The sequence below is a fragment of the Ailuropoda melanoleuca genome, chromosome 1 (genome assembly GCF_002007445.2).
Source record: "Ailuropoda melanoleuca isolate Jingjing chromosome 1, ASM200744v2, whole genome shotgun sequence".
NCBI lineage: Eukaryota > Metazoa > Chordata > Mammalia > Carnivora > Ursidae > Ailuropoda > Ailuropoda melanoleuca.
The window spans coordinates 194,903,727-194,926,016 of NC_048218.1; the positions used below are offsets into that span (position 1 = coordinate 194,903,727).

At 36.1% G+C, this 22,290-nt stretch overlaps 1 protein-coding gene and 1 long non-coding RNA gene across 4 annotated transcripts in view; one reads left to right on the forward strand and one right to left on the reverse strand.

Moving 5' to 3' along the window:
* Window positions 1–22,290, forward strand: part of AGBL3 (ATP/GTP binding protein like 3) — a 59,491-nt gene that overhangs the window by 14,767 nt on the left and 22,434 nt on the right. The window contains exons 6-15 of one of the 3 annotated variants that reach the window (XM_034672560.1): window positions 1,974–2,112; window positions 3,292–4,071; window positions 8,461–8,623; window positions 9,769–9,895; window positions 10,884–10,984; window positions 11,198–11,310; window positions 12,162–12,228; window positions 17,625–17,711; window positions 20,726–20,783; window positions 21,844–21,915. In XM_034672560.1, the coding sequence (XP_034528451.1) occupies window positions 1,974–2,112; window positions 3,292–4,071; window positions 8,461–8,623; window positions 9,769–9,895; window positions 10,884–10,984; window positions 11,198–11,310; window positions 12,162–12,228; window positions 17,625–17,711; window positions 20,726–20,783; window positions 21,844–21,915 (1,707 nt within the window). Of the gene's footprint in view, window positions 1–1,973; window positions 2,113–3,291; window positions 4,072–8,460; window positions 8,624–9,768; window positions 9,896–10,514; window positions 10,571–10,883; window positions 10,985–11,197; window positions 11,311–12,161; window positions 12,229–17,624; window positions 17,712–20,725; window positions 20,784–21,843; window positions 21,916–22,290 lie in introns of those variants that run through there. The other 2 variants (XM_034672541.1, XM_034672551.1) reach the window with 2 other exon arrangements.
* Window positions 8,352–22,290, reverse strand: part of LOC117804579 — a 51,727-nt gene continuing 37,788 nt past the window's right edge. The window contains exon 2 of the long non-coding RNA XR_004629101.1: window positions 8,352–8,932. This is a non-coding gene — a long non-coding RNA (uncharacterized LOC117804579). The remainder of the gene's footprint in view (window positions 8,933–22,290) is intronic.

Consider the following 22,290-nt stretch of genomic DNA (forward strand, 5'->3'; position numbering starts at 1 on the left):
GCTCTATTTTCAACTTTTTGAGGAACTTCCATATTGTTTTCCAGAGTGGCTGCACCAGCTTGCATTCCCACAGTGTAAGAGGGTTCCGTTTTCTCCACATCCTCGTCAGCATATGTTGTATTTCTAGAATTTTCATTTGGTTCTTTTTTGTAGTTTTGGGGTTTTTTGAGATTACCTTATCTGTTTATTCATTTTCTGTATCTTTTCTTTTAAGTCTTTTACATATATATGTATGTGTATACACACAAATTTTTGTATTTAATTTATATAAATATATTTACAATTTATATATATACACACATGCAATTCAGTTCAATTCTTTCTGTCTAAATATATGTATATATATATATTTCTATTTATATATATTCATATATATTTATGTTCATATATATTTATATACATATATATTTGAATATATTTATATTCATATATATTTATATATATTCATATATATATATTCAAAGTCCTCCATTAATTCCAACATCTGGGTTATCTTGGGGTTTGTCAAAAATGTGTGTGTGTGTGTGTGGCCAGCCATGGATCACATTTTTCCTGATTTTCTTCATGCTTCATAATTTTTCCTAATCACATGCAGGACATTGTGAAAGATAAGTAGTAGGAGTCTGTATTACATTCTTTTCATAAATTATGCCAAATTTTGTTCTGGTAGGCAGCTAAATTGCTGGCAGATCATTTTGCTTCTTTCAGCTTTGGCTTTATTTTTTAAATTTATTTATTTGAGAGAGAGCGCATAAGTGGGGGGAGGGGTAGAAGGAGAGGGAGAAGCAGGCTCCGCCCTGAGCAGGGAGCCCAATACAGGGCTTGATCCCAGGACCCTGAGATGACCTGAGCCAGAGGCAGAGCTTAACCAACTGAGCCACCCAGGCACCCTGGTTTTTTATTTATTTTGTAAGGGCAGGTCTATTGTCATTTTGTCTTAGTCATTTAGTCCTAGGTCATTGTCATTACCCTTGATGTGGTACTTATACCTAATATGCAGCCTTTCTGGAGTCATGATTGAATGCCTGAGGTATTCAATGAAGTCTTAACATTCTGGATAGTTTAGAACTACAGTATATTTTAGAATGGCACAGCTGGTATCTCAGCCCCACAGTAACACTCTGTCATCTTGCTGAGTCTTATCCTGTACTTCTACAGCCAGGCCCTCAGCCAAGGACTGGGGACCCACCGTGTAAACTGTTGAGACTCTCATCTATGTAGCTTTCTTCTCTCTGGTGCCTCATACACTTCAGCAGCCCCAAGCAGCAGTCTTGCTTCCTCAGCTCAGTAGGACTGCTCTACGACTAGCCTTCAGTACCACCTTCTTAAGATGTAGTCAGACAGTATTGCCAGGAAGAAAGCCAGTGTTAGACCTGGCCTTACTTTGTGTATTTTTTTTCAAACATTCTTTATAGTTCTAGTCTATATGTTATCCAGATGTATGAAAACATCTCATTTTCTTTGGTCCAGCTTTATAGTTATTTATAGTGAAAGGGCAAGTTCAGGACCAATTACTCCAAAATAATCAGAAGCAGAATAAATTTTTTTTTTTTTAGATTTTATTTATTTATCTGACAGAGAGACAGATGCGAGAGAGGGAACACAAGCAGGGGGAGTGGGAGAGGAAGAAGCAGGCTCACAGCGGAGGAGCCTGATGTGGGGCTTGATCCCATAACGCCGGGATCACGCCCTGAGCCGAAGGCAGATGCTTAACCGCTGTGCCACCCAGGCGCCCCAGAATAAATATTTTTAATGTGAGAAATACATGAATTTATTTTGGGCATTGCTTTTTCTAGTCCAAATACTCTTAGAGACTTTCTTATTTCAACAAATCTGTATGTTAGTGTCAAATTACTTTAAAATTTAAAATCCTTAGTGACATTTCAATTATACTGTGGCTCCAAGCTCTATGGAGAGTAATCTGTATACTTGAGACATGGCTTGATATACTTATTGTCTTCTTCTCTTCTCAGCTTACAAGGAGCCCTGTTTTGTGTATTCCCGAGTAGGGGGCAACCGAACACCCCTGAAGCAACCTGTGGATAACTATGACAATACTTTGACGTTTGAAGCAAGGTTTGAGAGTGGAAATCTACAGAAGGTAGTCAAAGTGTAGGTTTTAATTATCTTTATTTGAGGAGTTAGACCTTCAACTGTTTATTATTTTCTGCATTAGGTACATTAAAGTCTTAGTATTCATAAATGACTACAATTCCTTGAGGTATGATGTCAGTTAGAGATGATTATGAAGGGGGTATGAAAGATTCAAATTCTGGACTCAAATACTCTGAACTTGAGTCAAACAGGCTTCTGTACTATACATTTTAATAAGCCAATATGAATTGTCATAGAGACACAAACACACTGCTTCTCAGACTTTTTAGTGGGATAGTATTTGGGATGAATATTCTGTAAAATATATTAGGGAACATGCATGCTATCCAAGGGCATTCTTTAAAAAACTTTTACGATAAAAAAATTTAAGTACAGAGAATAATTCAGTTCTCCATTAACCATCATATACCCATCACCTAGATGCAACAGCTCTTGTTTCGCATTATTCATTTCACCTATTTGTAGGTCACTGTTAATAACACACACATACACACAATGGAAGTACATAGTGCTGATGGAATAGAAGGTTACTTGGTAACGTCACAACTAACCCAGTAAGATCATGTGTGTATATGTGTATAATACAAATGTACCGGTAAAAATATTTTAACCTTTAAGTATCTTTGGTGACTAAGTATGGGGAATACAAATAGTTACCAGATACAGTCCTCGAAGAGTTTCAAATTTTTTAATGCATGTGGTTGCATTAATTTATATGTTTTAAACCTCTCTCAGTGATAGTATTTCAGATCCCTAGAGTTTGAATCTAATAGAAACCAGACTATATATCTGAAGTAAAAAAAAAAAAAAAGACACTGGACTTTAATTCAGTTTCAAGAGCTCTTCAGTCATTTCTTTTATAGGAAACATAACTGGGTTGAAATATAGAATTTTTTATCAAATGCCCATTTTAATGTGCTCTCTTGAATTACAAAAAAAATAAAAAGCCTTTACAGAACTAGCAGAGAAGCAATTTCACATCCAATAAAAGAGAAAATTTCAAAACTTTTATCTTTTACAATTGCTCACTATTGGATGCTCCCTAAATAAACAGCTTCAGGAAAACAGGCTCTCTGTGAATAGGTAAAAGTAAAATAATTTTCCTTATTTAATTTAAACCTGAATGTCATTTTTACATTTTTACGTGGTTTTTTTTCCTTCCTTTTTGTGTATTAGGGCAGAATATGAATACCAGTTGACTGTGCGCCCTGACCTCTTCACAAATAAACACACCCAGTGGTACTATTTCCAAGTCACTAATACCCAAGCAGGAATAGTCTACAGATTCACTATAATCAATTTCACTAAGCCTGCTAGCCTTTACAATCGGGGTATGCGCCCACTGTTTTATTCTGAAAAGGAAGCCAAGACTCATAATATTGGCTGGCAGAGAATAGGAGACCAAATCAAGTATTACAGGAACAACCAGGGACAAGAGGGGCACCATTATTTCTCTCTTACATGGACATTTCAATTTCCACACAACAAAGATACCTGCTACTTTGCTCACTGCTATCCATATACTTACACCAACCTGCAAGAATACCTTTCTACTATCAATCATGACTCAGTACGGTCAAAGTTTTGTAAAATACGCGTCTTGTGCCACACAATTGCTAGGAACATGGTGTATGTTTTAACGATCACTACTCCCTTGAAGAACACTGACTCAAGAAAGCGAAAGGCTGTGATTTTGACTGCGAGGGTACATCCAGGAGAAACCAACAGCTCTTGGATCATGAAAGGCTTCCTAGATTATATTTTAGGAGACTCGAGTGATGCGCAATTGCTTCGGGACACTTTCATCTTCAAGGTGGTACCCATGCTGAATCCAGATGGTGTGATTGTGGGAAATTACCGTTGTTCCTTAGCTGGACGAGATTTAAACCGTAACTATACATCTCTCCTGAAGGAATCATTTCCTTCTGTTTGGTATACCCGGAACATGATCCATAGGTAAAATAAGCCTCAAATTACCTCTCTGCTTATTTAGTAAACTTGCTAGTGAGATTTTTGCTCCCATCATCCCATTCATTTTACTCTAGCTTTTAAGATAGCTTAACTGATAGTTCAACTATAGCTACTAATTTTTTCCCCGATCTTTCCACTCTTTTTTTCTGGCATTATGCCACTGGATTTACTAGCCTTTTCTTAAATAATGAATAAATTTCTAGAACATTTTAATCGCTTTGTGAAACTAATAGTTAAATTTGCATATCCCAGATCTGGTTTCTTGTTAAAGCTAACGGTAACACTGAATGCTTGAATCTGTTACATGTGAAAATTAATTCTATCTCACAGGGCTTCCTGGCACTATGTTGATCATACATTGCTCTATGATGAGCCTTTTTTTTAAAGTTAAGTTTTTATTTTAATTTCAGTATGGTTAACATACAATGTTATATTAGATTCAGGTGTACAATATAGTGATTTGACAATTCTGTACATTACTCAGTGCTCATCGTGGTAAGTGTGCTCTTTGATAAGTCTTTTGACTATCAGGTTACATAGTTATTAAAACGTTGATGAATAATAGTCTTCTTTCCCCCCAGAAAAAATTGAATAGCTTTAAATTTTCCAAAGAATCCAGAACAGTAAATGCACATTATATTAAATATTTGTTGAATGGGTGAATTCTTTAATAGATTCAGGTGAGAACAATCAGAGATAGGCATGTGCTAGAGCAAAAAGATTTATTGGAGTCACAGAACCCCATTCTAAGTCCAAAGCCCCTTAACGTTTTTGGCTAAGAGTGGAGTGGATTAAAATATCAGATTGGAATCCTGCTATATCATTTTCTAACTGTGACCTTGAACAATTTATTTATTTTTTTTTTAAAGATTTTATTCATTTATGTGACAGAGAGACAGCCAGCGAGAGAGGGAACACAGCAGGGGAGAGGGAGAGGAAGAAGCAGGCTCCCAGCCGAGGAGCCCGATGTGGGACTCGATCCCGGAACCCTGGGATCACGCTCTGAGCCGAAGGCAGTCGCTTTAGCGACTGCGCTACCCAGGCGCCCCAGACCTTGAACAATTTAAAAGCAAATCTAAGCCTCAGTTTTCTCTTCTATAAAATGGTAATAATAATACTTATAGGCAGGAGAATTAAATGAGAGTATTATCAATAAAGTGCTCAGAATAAAATATGGAGCATTGAAAGCTCTAAATGTACTGTGTTGGCTCACATATAAAAAATTTAAAAGTTGCTAATGAATCAGATATAGATGTAAAAACTCTTTGTAAACTCTTTAGGATTATTCAAATATTTACAATAAGTACTATTATAGAGAGTATCTATATCCTGATCCCACTTTGTTACCAGGGCCCCTAGTGCAAGTACAAGAACCCTGTTTCAGGGCTGAGGCCCTCAGGGATACCTCTAGACCTTCAGGGGAGCTGACAGGCTTTAGAAGCACCGAGAAGCATGGCCCCAAATATCTCAGTTCAGCCTTAACTTTCACTTCCACATTAATCCTTTTATCTTCTTAGACATGGAAGGAGTGAAGTGCAGATCCCCACAAAAAGAACTGAAAACTCTTGTTTTTGTATCCCTCACAGAAGTTACCTGAGAAATGTTAAGTGATAAAAAAACAACCCATGACTTCCTTATTTTCCTGGGGAGGTCAAACAACAAAGAGAGTGAAGTGCAGTGTGGTACCCTAGATTGGATTCTGGGACACAAAAGATATTAGTGGCAAAACTAGTGAAATCCAAATAAGGTTGGGGGTTTAGTTACTAGTGGTGTACCAATGTTGGTTTCTTCATTTTTGAACGCTGTACCATGGTTATGTAATATGTTAACATTAGGGGAAACTGGGTGAGGGGTATATGGAAACACTAGTATTTTTGCAAATTTTGTGTAATCTAAAATTATTCTAAAATTTAAAATATATATATATAGGGTCCCTCGTCCAACACAAGATGGATTGTAGGCCAAGGCCCTTTGTCTTGTCTCTATGGAAAATACTCTAAATGTCTCCATTCTTCTCACATTGCCTTGTAAGAGGGTTAAGGCAGGAATCCATTCAGTTAGTTTCAGAAAGACTTCCAAGAAAGAAAACTACCTTAATGCAATTAATCATAGTTAGGTAAGTAGAATAAGAAGTCACATATGTGTGGGAAGGCAAGCAGCTGTAAGTATATCTAAGATTGATTATATTTAAAGAATATGAAAATAAGAAAGAGTAAATTTTAGTATAGGATGCTTAGTATAAGATACTTAGAATATCTTAACCTGTGGGTAAGAAAAAAGACACAAGCCATTTCTCAAGTGATTTAAATTCATGTAAAATTAGACCCTTTGGAAATAATGAGGTATCTTTGGGAATTACTGAGAAGTTTATTTTGATTTATATGTAAGAAACTGAAAGATCATTAAAACTGGGGAAATGTTGGCTAAAAAATGTTCAGTGTATTTCATATTTAAGGCCCTAAATTGATTATCTTGCTTTATAATCTGCTTAGTTTTCTAAAAACTTGTAATGATTATTTAGTGGCTTTATGTCAGACTTATGTTATCAATTAGAATTTATTGGGCACCAAATGAGAAAAGGGCAATCAGTTAATACATGTAACAGACCTCACTTTGGGATTTCGCTATAGTTTAAAGGAGTATTATTCCTTTTTTTTTTTAAGATTTTATTTATTTATTCGACAGAGATAGAGACAGCCAGTGAGAGAGGGAACACAAGCAGGGGGAGTGGGAGAGGAAGAAGCAGGCTCATACCAGAGGAGCCTGATATGGGGCTCGATCCCATAAGGCCGGGATCACGCCCTGAGCCGAAGGCAGACGTTTAACCGCTGTGCCACCCAGGCGTCCCTAAAGGAGTATTATTCCTAATAGAAGCTACGCTTTGAATATTTTGATTTTAGGTTTTAATATTTTTGTTGTAAAATTAATACATTTTATATTACTACAAATACCATTGCTAACATTTTGGTATTTATCCTTCCAGGTATAACAAATAGTATATAAAATATTGGTTGTTTAATGCATAAAGTTTAGAAATATGAAAAAAAAAAGCAAAAAATGTCCGTCATCCTACCACCTTAATACCGCCACTCTTTTTTTTTTTTAACTTATTTAAAGCCTCTCCATTAGTTATTTTCATCAATCGGTTGGGGGAGCTTATATTTTAAGATTTTACTTATTTGTCAGAGCGAGCAAGGCAGGCAGAGTGGGAAGCAGGCTCCCCGCTGAGCAAGGAGCCCGATGCGGGACTCAATCCCCCCCGAAGCTGGGATCATGACCTGAGCCAAAGGCAGACACTTAACTGACTGAGCCACCCAAGCGTTCCTGGGGGGCTTATTTTTTTTTGCTTACGTATTCATTGAATGCCTAAGTTATACAAACTAAGGATTGTGCTCCTAAGAAATGTGTACTAATTTCCTTATTTATTAGAAATTTACCAGAAAAACAATTCAAACTTTGATACCATTTTTCTCAAAATAATATTTACCACTTTAATCAAGGGTTGCAGAATAATTAGCTTCAGCACCAGGTTGTCAGGTACTCAATTTTTAACAAATATTTGGGTACTTGTTTGCATAACACTGTTCTAGATGATTTGAAGCATTTCTTACCCCTTTTTTTTTTTTTAAAGATTTTATTTATTTATTCGACAGAGATAGAGACAGCCAGTGAGAGAGGGAACACAAGCAGGGGGAGTGGGAGAAGAAGCAGCAGGCTCATAGTGGAGGAGCCTGGTGGGGCTCGATCCCATAACGCCAGGATCACGCCCTGAGCCGAAGGCAGGTGCTTAACCGCTGTGCCACCCAGGCGCCCCGAAGCATTTCTTACCCTTAACAAGATTAAATATCAAAAATCCGAAAACTTTCCAAGGCCAGTGTCAGGCAAATAGTACCAATATTATGTGCTATAGGAATTCAAAGAAAGAAAAATCTGTGGCCTTGACTAGTTAGGGAAGTGAGACATGAAGTCAGCCTTGAGGGATGAGGGGAAGTATTTGCCCTTAAGGAGATGAAGAGAGGTATTCTAGTCAGGAAGAATCTCTGTGAAAGCTAATGGGCAAAGTAGGAGTGAGCTGTTTTCTTTGTATGATGGAAAACCAGAATAATAAAGCAGAGGGATCCTGTTGGAGAGTCTTGGGAGTAAGGTAAATTTTGCCCTTATAATGGAAGGTAAGCATTCATATTTTATATGTAGCTAATAGGAAATTATTGTAGATGTCTTAAAATTGTTAATATGCGGTATGGATAAGAAAAAGAAGTTGAAAGTGAGGACATAAATTGTTTATTTGGCTATTAGACTTACAAATCCATAGAAAAATGCAGAGGTAAAATTTAGTAACTCATTTAGTAACTTATTCTTTTTTTTTCTCGGTAGATTAATGGAGAAACGAGAGGTTATTTTATATTGTGACCTTCATGGCCATAGTAGAAAAGAGAACATCTTCATGTATGGCTGTGATGGTAGTGACAGATGTAAAGCATTATACTTACAGCAACGAATCTTTCCACTTATGCTGAGCAAAAATTGTCCAGATAAAGTAAGACCATTTAAGATTTTTAACTTTTCCTTTATTACATGTTGCCCACGTGAGACTGCAGAATAGATCATCTTATTCAGTAAACTGCTTTTTTATTTAGTTCTTTGGACTGGCTTTTACAATTGACCATAAAAAAGCAACTATGTGGAATGTTTAGAGACCAATAATTTGAAATGTGAAGAAAAAAAAATGTGCCTTATCCTCCCAGCATACCTAATGATAAGACTGTTTTCCTCATAAGGTCAGGAACAAGGCCAGGGTAGCCACCCTTACCCCTTCGATTCAGGCTTATGCTGGAGGTTCTGAGTGCTGAAAGACAAGAGAAAGAAATAAAAGGCAGACACTTTGGAATAAATATGACATGATTATCTTCATAGAAAATCCAAAGTAATGCACCAAAAAATCCTCCTAGAACTAATAAGTGAGTTTAGCAACATCCTACATGACAAGGTCCCCCCTCAGAAATGAACTGTATTTATACTCACACTGAACAGTTGGAAACCAAACCTGAGAAAGATACCATTTACTGAAGCTTCAAAATAAATTAAATACTTGTGACTGCAAAAGAACAGCACAAGGAAGTTTTTTAGAGGTGATGGAATTGTCCTGTATTCTGATTGTGGTCATGGCTACACAAATTCATACATGTGTCAAACTCAGAATTGAATACAAGTTAATTTTATTGTAAATAAATAAAATTGCAAAAACTTTTTATAGGTACTGACATTGTAGCAATCTTTCAGGACAGCTTTCCAATGATCGAGCTTGTGAAAATAAAGCATCCTTATTTTATTCAAAACCTCTACGTTAATCTTTATTCCTAAACATATTTAAGCCCTTTCCTCTAAGTTTTTTAAAGTATAAGAGCTTATCCCAACAGTATCAAGAATTAACGGGTTTTGAATGCATAGGTTATATATAAAAAGTAAAATTTATTGCCAGCACTCAAGTCTGTACTTCTGAGAAATGTAAATATGTCATCCTTAAAATGAGTTATTTCCACTGGCTCGGAAATAAAAGCAGCCCCGGAAGCTTTAGAGAGAATTACTGCATTTGCACTACTTTCTCATTTTCAGCCCTACTTCCTGAGAAAGACATTGTCCTCAGAAAAACACATTTTCTCATTTGTATTTGCTTCTTTTCAGTTTTCATTCTCAGCTTGCAAGTTTAATGTTCAGAAGAGCAAGGAGGGAACAGGAAGGGTGGTGATGTGGAAAATGGGAATCAGGAACAGTTTTACCATGGAGGCTACTTTTTGTGGATCTACCCTGGGTAAGACCAAGTGTTCTCATTCACGGCTCTCAGAGCTTTAAACCAAAGACACATTTCTAATGTGAGATTAATAATGTGGACAATTTGATAGTGGGCACTTTCTTCCCACTTAGATACATGCTGGTGTCCAATCGCTTCTATATATAGGATGAACAAACTACCCTCTGTGTCCATCTCATCATTTCCCCTTGTTTAGAAAACGAAGAGTTAACATATAGATAGAATACCTAATTGGTCATTTCATGAACTAATCTTTAATTGCTTGTTTTTGTTTTGTTTTTAAGAAGGAGTCCTTACAGATGATTGGGGATTTTAAGAAAAAGCAATGCTCATACTTAAAATATTAGGATAGAAATGTTTTTGGTGGATTTGCTATTTGCAAGTCAGACTGGGTTTGTTTGGGGTTCATTAAGGGGGCCAATTTATATTTTAACGGAAGCACTCAGTTCCTTTAACTAAAAATAAAAGTGTGCTCTCTAGTTCGATTTAAGAAATCTTTTAGTCACATCTAGTTTACCCTTAGAATACTCCATATTAAAATAATTGTTAATTTTTAGAAAATTTATTGACTTAAAGGAAAGTGCTAGAAATCCACATGTGTAATTTCTGTTTTTTAAAGCACCTTGAAACTGATACAACACTATCTATGATGATGAAAACGTTAAAATAACTTGGGTAAGTTTTTCACTAAGTGATTATGAGCATGTTTATAACTGGAACCAAGTATTCCATAATTTCTTATTAAATTTTCTTCTGTCTTACAACATAGACTAATATGTGTTAAGTCAGCTTTGATCCAGGTGTGGAGACGGAAGGAGAGAAAGCAGTCAGCTGTTAAATGATCTGCCTGGAGAAGAAAATCCAAAGGACAGGATATAGAATCATATCAGATGTTTGTTTATACTCTCTGTCTTATAGTTTAGGCCTACCTGTTAAGGACAAATGATTAATTCATCCTCAATGGTGGGTAAACTTATTGATGTTTTAGGTAATAAGCGGGGCACTCATTTCAACACAAAAGACTTGGAGTCAATGGGATATCATTTTTGTGATTCTCTCTTGGACTACTGTGATCCAGACCGAACCAAGGTAAGCAAAGTCCATTTGGTAATGCATCAAACTCAAATTTATCAGATAACATAATCTAACTAAGGGCCTATGGCAGGTTTTTTTCTTTTAATAGCCTAAGTGTTTGAGGTTTCTGGTACTTGATGTCCCCATAGCTATTGTTCCAGGTGTCTGTAAATATTCAATTCGTTTAATTAGGAAATAGTTAATTTATAATTTATAATTTTCCTCTAGTATTATCAGTGCCTGAAAGAATTAGAAGAAATGGAAAAGCACATAAACTTGGAAAAAATCCTTGAGGATTCAGATACTTCTCTGAAAGAAGTGCCACTAGATCTAGAGTCTAGGTAAGTCAGGATGGCGGATGTAACGTAACTGCGGTGCTGTGTTACTGTGCTCTTTATAGTAACAGAAGGCTATGAAATTCTCAGTCTCAACAGAAAATCCCAACTATAGGTGGAGGAAAATCTTTTCACACACTTGACTTTGGCCCAACTTCATCAAGACTTCAGTTATTTCTTCAAGTAATATAAATTGAGCAGCTATTATGTCCTGTCCGTGAAAGACACACTCAAATTGTTTTTAATGCTGACATGACCCACAGAGAATTGACACATTACAGAGATGCCACACACACACTCTAAATTAGCAAATAATAAATGCAGAATTTAATGCTAAGGGAAATGTTGCTGGAAAAACAAAGGTACTAATTTCGTACAGTTTCCTATAGGAAAGACAGAACAACTATTTGATTCTTTTCCTTTATTTATAAATTTTCAGACTTTGAGTTGGTGCCCCTGCAACCTCCTGAGGTGACTAATATATTTGTCTGCAGATGGAGAGTATCATTTTGAACTCATAGATTTGTTTATATTTGATGTGTTCCAATTTCAGTCATTGTTCTTCTAATACCCTGAGATGCCTAGAACTATGGCATCTACACTTTGTAATATTTACAGACTTATTTGTAATGTTTACCTGTGTAAACGTTCTTCTTATAATTAGAAACATTTCTACCATTCCAATAATATGATAAAAGCAACAGTTGCAATTTTAAAATGCCACCAAAATATTATTTTATGCATACAATATAGATTAAATTAGTAAGTTAATTATTGTAAATGTAAATAAAATATTATAAATACAAATAATAATTAAAATAATTTAATATTATATCAGTTGTTTATATTTTTTGTAGTAGCCGAGGCTCCGACAGTTCAGAATCCAATGAGTCTCAGACTTACCTTCTCAAGTTAACTTCTCAGGTATGGTTGAGACTCTCTGCCTATGGTATGGATATACTAAACAGGTACTCCTCTTATTGTGACTAACAATCGGACAAAAATATGCTTGTAGTTATGTAATGATTATATAGCAATAACTGTTACTTTGATTATGTGACATAGTTTTAAATCATAAAATTTTCTATCCTTAGGATTTTTATCACCCTTTCTTTAAAGATCCAGAGAGCTTACTTCTCAAAAGCCACACCACTTGTTTGTGAGAGTTGGTCGCATAACATACATTACCTCGCTGCAAATTCAGTGTTCATTTTTTTCTTTTATTTAACAACTATATATTGAGCTTCAGTTATGTGTTGGGGAGAGAGCAGTGAACAAAAAATGAGATAAAGATCCTCTTTCATTGCTTATATTCTAGTTGGTGGAAATAAAAAATAACAAGAAATAAGTAAAATATATGACGTATCAGGTAATGGTCAGTGCGTAAGGAAGAAATTAGAATAGGAGGAGAAGTAGGGGGTTCAGGTGTTATTATGTACTGAACGTTTATGCCCCCACCAAATACATATGTTGAAACCTTACCCCTCAATGTCATGGTATTAGGAGGTGAATAAGACAAACTAAGACACTACTCTCAGTACCGAGTGTGGGGTGCTTCTGTAACAAATACCTAAAAATGTGGAACTGGCTTCGGGACTGGATAAAGGGTGGAGGCTGGCAGTTTTGAAGTGCGTGTTAGAAAATGCTGATATTGCCATGAAGGAATTTCCAGAGGTGATTCTGGTAAGGGCTCAGAAAGGAAAGAGAGCAAGCTTACATCTTCTTAAAGAATACACAATCATGTACAGAACATTGGTAAAAATATGGACATTAAAGGAAATTTTAATTTTCATGAAGCCTCAGACAGAAACAAACATGTTATTGGCTGATGGAGAAAATTTTAATCCTGACTATAAAATCATAAAGAATTGGGCTGAATTGTGTTTGTGTTCTGTTGTTTTATGGAGGTAGAACTTTTGAGTGATAAAATTGGATATTTAGCTGAAAACATTTCTTTGTAAAGTGTTGAAGAGCACTTTGATTCCTCCTGACTGCTTGTAGTAAAATACTAAGGAGAGATAAATGAAGAAGGAATTGTTAAGCAAAGAGGAACCAGAGGGTGAAGATTTAAAAAAATTCTCAGCCTGCAGTATTACAAAAAATAGGAACATGTGTTCAGAAGAGAAGAGTAAGGATGTGGAGGGTCAACTATTTGTTAAGAAGGTTAGAGAGAGAGAGAGAGTGCGTGTGTGTGTGTGTGTGTGTACACACCACAGAACTAATCTAATCAGCCACCCCATCAGGAAAACTGCCAGTTTGAACTGAAGGGGATGGAGAGAAGGCAGAAAGAAGGAAGGCTGTCATACTTCTTACTTCATGCTTTCGCAGTATGGTACCATAGGTCTGTTTGCAAAAGTGCACTGTTCTGCAAGACAAGAAAAAAGAAGGCCTCAAAGGTAACTAAGAGATCAGGAGGGCCACCATCACCTAGATTTCAATGGGACAGATGGCCTTTAATAGAGGTCGTGGAGGCAGGCTGCCTGGAGCCATGAGCTACATTGTGGGCAGTGCCCTGGCAGAGAGCCAGGCACGAGCAGCACCCTGCCAAGCTGCAGGGGTGATGTTGCCACCCCAGTAGGTCCCAAAGGCAGAAATTGAGCCAGAGAGGATTATTGTTGAGCCTTAAGAGTTTGCCTTGCCAGATTTTGAGTTTATTTGGGATCCATCACCACATCCTTCTTTTCCGTTTCTCCCTTTGGGAATGTCTGTCCTATGCCTATCCCACCGCTGTATTCGGGAAGCACATAACTTGGAATGGAATGGGATGGAATGAATGTATTTTTCAAGAGAGAAGGACTTGAATTTTGAGGGCCCTGAGACAGAATGCTATGCCTGAATATTTCTGTCTCCACAAAATTCATATATTGAAGTTATAACGCCCAATATGATGATACTAGAAGGTAGGCCCTTTGGGAGGTGATTAGGTCATGAGGGCAGAGCCCTCTGAATGGGATTAGTACCTTATGAAGGAGGCTCCAGAGAGATTCCTAGCCCCTTTGCTACATAAGGATATAATAAGGAGTCTGCAGACCAAAAGAGAGCCCTCACCTGACCATACTGCCACAATGATCTCAACCTTTTCCCTGCAGAACTACGAGAAATAAATTTCCATTATTTTCAGTCAACCACTCTGTGTTATTTTGTTACAGCAGCTGAATGGAATAAGACAAATGTATTAGTTTTCTATTGCCGAGTAACAAATTACCCCAAGCAGCAGCTTAAAACAACACATACTTATTATCACACCATTTCTGTGAGACAGGGATTCAGGAGTGGCTTTGCTGGATGCTTCTGTCTAAGGTCTCTCAAAAGAGTGCAGTGAAGGTGTTGGTCAGCCTATGGTCTCATCTGAAGGCCTGACTGAGGAAGGATCCACTTTTAATCTCACTTACATAATTGTTGACAAAATTCAGCTCTTTGGAGGCTGTTGGGCTAAAGACCTCAGTCCCTTACTGGCTGTTGGCCTTCAGTATCATATCCAGTAAATCATTGCCAGATTCAGTATTGTCAAGTTTTGTCCTATTTTTTTCCTAAGGCTTTTATCCTTTTAGGTCTTACATTTAGGTCCTTAATCTATTTTGAGTTAACTTTTGTATTTGGGATTAGATAAGGGTCCAATTTCATTCTTTTGCAGGTGGACATCCAGTTTTCTGAGCACCATCTGTTGAAAAGACTGTCTTCCCCCCCCCCCCCCCCCCCCCCCCCGCCCCTTGAGTGTTCTTGGCACCCTTGTCAAAAATCATTTCACCATATATGCAAAGATTTATTTATGGGCTCTTTTTTCTTTTTCTTTGGTCTGTATGTCTGTCTTTATGCCAATACCACACTGGTTTTTTGTTTGTTTGTTTTTTTTTTTTTTACTGTAGCATTGTAGTAAATTTTGAAATCAGAAAGTACAAGCCCTCCAGTTTTGTTGCTTTTTTTCAGGATTATATTGACTATTTGGGGTCCCTTGAGGATCCATATAAATATTAGAGATGGATTTTCCTATTTCTGCAAAAAAGGGTCACTGGGATTTGGATAGGGATTGTATTAAATCCATAGATTGCTTTGGGTAGTACTGATATTTTAATAATAATAAGGCTTACACTTCATGAACAAGAGATACACTTTGTCTTTAATTTCTTTCAGCAGTGTTTTGTACAGTTCTTTCACCTCCTTGGTTCATTCCTAAGTATTTTGTTCTTTTTGATGCTACTGTACATGGCATTTTTCATAATTTCCTTTTCAAATTATTCTTTGTGTATAAAAATACAATTGACTTTGTATCCTGCTACATGGCTGATTTATTAGTTCAAACAGGTTTTTTTGTGGAATCTTTAGGGTTTTTAAAATATAAGATCATGCCATCTACAGAGAACATTTTCTTATTTTCCCATTTCAATGCCTTTTACTCACTTTTCATGCTTAATTGCCCTGGCTAGAACTTCCAGTATTGTGTTGAATAGAAGTGATAAAAACAGACATCCTTGCCTTGTTCCTGATCTTAAGGGAAATACTTTCAGCCTTCACCACTGAATGTAACGTTAGCTGTAGGTTTTTTGTACATGGCTTTTATTGTGTTGAGGTAGTTTCCTTGTATGCCTTTTTTGTTGGGACTATTTAATGGTGAAAGGGTGTTGACTTTTGTCATATGCCTTTTCTGCATCAATTGAGATGATCATGTGGGGTCTTTTCCTTCATTTTGTTAATGTGGTGTTTTACATTGATCAACCTGGTATGTTGAGCCATCTTTGCATTCCAGGAATAAATCCTATTTGGTCATTGTGTACAGTCTTTTTAATAGGGTGCTGAATTTAATTTGCTAGTATTTTATTTATTTAGGATTTTTTGCATTAATATTCATAAGAGATGCAGGTCTTTAATTTTTCTTGTGGTGTTTGTCTGGCTTTAGTGGTAGAATAATGCCTCATAGAATGAGTTTTTTAGAAAAGTTTGAGAAGGACTGGTATTTGTTCTTTAAATGTTTGGTAGGATTCTCCCATGAAGCCATCAGGTCTAGGGTTTGTTCTTTTTGGGAAATTTTTGATTATTGATTCAGTCTCCTTACTAGTTATTCATCTGTTCATATTTTCTCATTGCAATATAGTCTTGCTAGGTTTTGTGTTTCTAGGAATTTCTCCTTTCATCTAGGTTATCTAATTTGTTGGTATATAATTGTTATTAATAAATCTTAATAGATTTTAAAAGCTGTCTTCAAAGTATCTGATCACAACAAGATGAAACTGCATTAATAACTGCTTTTTTTTAATGTATTAGTCTCTTAAATTATATGGATAACAAAAAGTGCTCTTTAAAACCTTTGTTACAAAAATAGACTAGCTTTTATAATTTCCTGTGTTGTTACCTCGAGATCTTTATTTCTCTCTACAGATTCAAGTTAGTGTCCAGTGTCTTTTCATTTCACCTTGCAGGACTCCCTTGAACATCTCTTGCAAGATGTGTCTAGTGGTCACAAACAAAAGCTGAGGGAGTTCATCTGGGAATGTCTTAATTTTTTCCTCACTTTTGAAGGATAATTATGCCATTTTTTAAAGCACTTTGAATATGTTGGTGCACTGTCTATCTTCTGGCCTCCAAAGTTTCTGATGAGAAATGTAATCTTTTTTTTTTTTTTTAAAGATTTATTTATCTTAGAGCATGCGAGAGGAGGGGCAGAGGGAAAGAATCTTCAAGCAGACTCTGGGCCGAGCGTGGAGCCTGACGTAGAGCTCGATCTCATGATCCTGAGATCATGACCTGAGCTGAAACCAAGAGTCTAAGGCTTAAACAACTGAGCCACCCAGGTGCCCTAAGAAATCTAATAATCTTATTGAGGATTCTTGCATGTAACAATTTGCTTTTCTCTTGCTACTTTCAAGATTCTCTTTATCTTTGAAAATTTGATTATAATGTATCTCATCATAGGTTTTGAATTCATCTTACTTGGAGTTCATTGAGCTTCTTGGATGTTTACATTCATGTCTTTCATCAAATTTTGGAAGTTTTCAGACATTATTTCTTCACTCATTGGCATTTCTGGGTTGCTGTTTTCTCCAGCTCTAAAGTTGGGATGTGTGAGGCAAAAACAAAACACAGAATCTACTCACCATCCCACGGCTCCTCTGCTCCTGAGGTCCCTCTCCAGTCTGCTTTCTTTCCACTTTTTAGAGTGCCTTATGTTTAATTTTTATATAATACCCAGTGATTTTAGTTGTGCTTGGTGAGAGGAATAGAAAAAGTACTTCCTAGAACTGGAAGTGTTAAGATCGTTTTATGTCCGCATACATACTATCTTTGATGTGTTAAATATTGATTTTAAATATGATTCTTTTATTTAGATAAAAAACAAGAAAAAACACCTGAAAACAAAGAAGGAAAGAAATTCTATCATAGCAAGTCATCAAAACATCGGAGAAGAGCAAGAGGTACGCGTTGATCTGGTTATTAGCAGTTTTTGAAAAAAACGCTTGCAGGAGAATGGCAAGTCATTCCTTGTTACACTTCCTATACCCTAATTTTTTTCCCCAGGAAAAGTTAATGATTAACACTTTGCTCTTATTATTTGCTGTTTATAAAAACACAAAAGAACCGTGACAAATGAGAGGTAGGTTTAATTAAGGTACTGTATTTGAATTTCACTTTGTTTACTCTGAAAAATATTTGAGGCATCTTACAAAGATACATCTAGGGTAGAAATAAAACAGAAAACTAAAGAAAAATTAAATGGTAGTACAAGAATGTAAGAGTAGATGATGCTGTGATATTGACTTCCATCATGACAGCACGAGGAGCTCTGCAAATCCATTCACCTAGCAAAAATTGGTGATATTAAACACACACATTTAAAGTTTCTGGAAATTGTCCTAAGGGCAGACAGCAAATGAAAAAAACATCTATTTGTGAAAATCTAACACTCGGTAAAAAGAAAACAGCAAGAGCCTTTGGGATTTAAATCAAGATGTCCTCTCCCCCCAGTTCGGTGAGACTGAAACTCCACTCCTGACTAGTGAAGCCGAGAACACAGGGCCCCTCTCTCCACAGATGCCAGTCAGAGGGCTATCTTCCCAAGGAGGACAGGGCATCAGTATTTCATATCCTGCCGCCAGCCCCCGTTGTTGAGGCGAAGTTCCAGGTGAGTGCAGCCCAGAGGCGAGGGCTCCCTTCTAATACCCAGGCCCCATTCGTGAGACGGAGACTCTGCCGGGAGTGCTGCATTGCCTATTTTGGCCTCAACTGCGCTGGCCTTAGCTTGTAAAATGGTGATTCTGCCCCCCAGAAGAGGCCAACAGAGAAGACCTGAGACTACTGCTCTCTCTCCACCTGAGCTGTAGGTGTCCCTGAGAGAAGAGTGCCATTGTCCCCACCCCCAGCTCCAGAGACACCCAGGTCAGAAATTTTGCCTTTGGGGAGAAGCAGACAAAAACAGCCTTTTTTAAAAAAAACGTTTTATTTTGAAAGAATTACATAGTCACAGGAAGTTGTAAAGAAATGCATGTACAGGAGCGCTGCGGCACCCTTTCCTTCGCCTCCGGTGCTAACACCTTGCATGCGTTAGGCCGTGTGGAGGCCATGAAGCTGACGCTGGTACGGTCCACGGGCTACCGCCATGTTCCCAGTGTGCGTGTGCTCCTTTGTGCGCGCTAGTCCTCAGAAATTTTAATTCTAGTCTAGTACACTGTTAGAGTAATAGTGCATATTTTTACAATGATACCTTATTTTTGTTCGTAAATTCTGCAGTCTAAGCAACATGAGTATGCTTGGGACAGGGCCAAGATTGTAAAAAAAAGTTTACCAAACTCTCTAATCAATCTGTGTTAAGTCAGTTGTAGACACAATAACCAAAGTAGACTTTGTATGGGGGGATTGTTTATTCTTTTGTATGTAGATTTTGTGAGATTTTGTGAGACACATATTTAGTTCTCCTAAACATATTCACTTGCTTTTTCTCCTCTAGCCAAGCTATATTTCATGTAAAATATGATAAATTTCTTTATATTGTTTATATATTTTCCCCTTCCTTGATTGGAGTTTTAAAATTTTTATGAAATCAATCTATATTTAATGTTGCATTTTCCAGATGGAAAACAGTCATCATTTGGTCATTTGAAAAGGCTGCATACCTATAAGTATGCTTATAAACTAATAGGAGCTCTTAGCCATTGATCTTATTTTCTAATCTTTGGCAAAAAAAAGTGGACAGTATCATTTTAACTGAGTTCAATGCCAGAGGACACCTTAAATTCATGTTCTGAACTCTTGTAAGACATCCATACATCCTAAAATTAATATTTTTAAGTTATTTAAAAGTATCTTAGTTAACTTTATTTCTACCAGGACATTCTCAATGATTGATTTGGAAGACTTTCAGCAAAAACAAACAATTAGAGATTACCGTGGTTAGAATTAGGGGATTGTATTCATAAAGACACTGGCCTGGTGATTTCCTATAGGGTGATGTAATAGTTTATTGTGGCTTACGGCATCATTTCAATAAAGGGAGGAGAGCTAAGAATGACTGAGTTCATCAGATCAGGTCTTATCACAAGTGAATTTCTCCAGCTTAATTTTACCTCTTGTCTCTCCAAATTCTAGTGATTATATAATATTGCTACTTTTAACTTTGTATAATTTTCTCTATGCCTTCAATAATCAACTTTTGATTTTTATACTTTCATTTTTATAATTATATCAGTTTTTTTGAGGCCAAATTTATCTACAAAGAAGGGGTTTTACTTTTTAACTCTATTTCATAGTCCACTCTTCATCATGAGTTGATATGCATAACATGTTGGCAAAAAAATATTTTTTTCCTTTCCATTGCCCTTTTGGAAAATGCTTTATAATATCCACATACCACAGATGCAGAAACAAAAGTTTGGAAGCAAACTTTTTAAACAAAGTTTGGTCATGTGATTTGTAGACTACTCAGGATTTGTCATAATTCTACAGTGTTTTAGGTCTCATTAGTCTAGCTGGGTCATTACTGACAACTTTTTCAAGGTAGAAAGCAATGTCACGTGTATGCTCTTACTCTGGACTTTGACAAGCTATGAGAAAAATATTTTTCATCTTTATATATTTTTACTCATTTCATATTCTTACCTTCCTTCATCTTTATTCACATTTAAATGAGATTGTGAGCATACATTTTGTGTTTCTTTCTCATTGTAAATAAATTCTATATGAAGTAAAAAAAAAAAAAAAAATTTGACTCCCTTTAGTAGTGCCAAAGTACAATATCAATATTTTCTTCTCATTGCTGCAGGAGAAAATTAGTGTTATGAAAGGTATTAGGAGTTTCTAAGAGATATTTTTGTCTATTCTAAACCTATGATAAAATGAGAAATGTTGAAAACTACCAATGATGATACAGTAAATGTAACACATGTTCATGTTTATAACATAGTATTGTTTTCCTTTTGGTTCTGTGTTCCATTAGGCATGTGATAAAGGACATTTAGTGCAAAGACAGAGAGAATCAAATTCTGATGTGAAAGGTAATGTTCTACTTCTGCCCTCTCTCAACAATTCATTCAACACACATTTTTTTTGTGCCACATCTTTGAGGTTGCCAGTGTGCTTGGTTCTAGGGATATCAAGAAGTATACTATACCATTTCTTACTCTCAGGAGCTCATCTTTTAATGGGGGGAGAAAAACAAATTAAGTGCAGTGTTACAGGTGCAATGCCAGTGTTCTAAGCCGGGTTCCTAGAGATCACAGAGAAAGGAGTGGTCCATGTACTTGATGAATATCTCTGATTTGAGAGGTTTTTCCCTAAACAAAATAGGGATTTTATGTTTTAAAAACCATCTTGGTCCTCTCATTTCTTAAAAGAGGACGAGCCCAGGAGAGAAAAAAATTATGGACTCTTCATTTGCTTCTACTGGAATCTAAGTTGGATATAAATTTGACCATTTGTATTACTATACATTTATACCACACTTATTTCCAAAAAAGGATTTGAGATAACCTCATTAAAAATACATATACATGTATATACTTCCATTTTCTATTATAACTAATATGGCTAATTGACTTGAAATTTATTTTTCTCATAGTGATCATACAAAAAATTATTTTATATATAACTTTAATATATTCTGAAAAGCACATTTTAGAATACTCTAGACCCTTTTCTACGTCTGAGCACATATACTCTATGTTAATCACAGGATGTTCATGTTGTTTGGTAGCCTATGTTTTCATTTAAAATTGCAGTAAACTTCTTTCCATGTTATTAAATGGTGGTAAAGTATTCCACTGTATTAGTGAAACTTAAATTTAACTATGTCCTTTGTTAAACTTTTACTTTTTTTCTGTTTCAATAATGAAGACCTTATTTATGATAGATTCCTAGAAAGGAACTGCTGACCCAAAGGGTATGAACATTTTTTAGACTTTTACAATAAAGAGCAAAAATGAAATGCAACAAAAATTCATATTTGAGAACTGTATTTATTGAGCTATTTACATGTTATCTTCTAGAAAAAGAAAATATATGAAGTGTAAAAGACTCATTATTTTCATGCTACTAATCTTTTATCATCTTTTCTAGATATAAAGCCAAATGTATCAGATGTTTGTATATTTGATTATTTCAGAAGCCCATTTCCTAATCAAGGTTTGGGTGAGTAAACTAAGAATATAGACAGTAATGAGTGCTCACAAATCATCTGAATGTGAGTTATTTAACCATATGTCTCTGATCAAGATTTACATGTAAGAAACTAGATTATCTTCAAAACAAGGAGAAATTCACCTTCCCAGAAATTGTGAATCTCACATTTTTTTCCTCTCTAGCTCTAGAAATTCATAAAGGAAGCCAGTAGAAACTCAGTATGTCAAATTGTCTTTCTTGTAATTTTTACTAGTTAAAAATAAGAGAATATGCATCTCATTGTCTAATCTCTTCATTCCCATCTCCTGAATCCTAAAGACGAGAGAAACCTTGGGAGTCCTCTAGCCTCACCTACAATTACAGGATCCAGCCTCACCCGGCCTT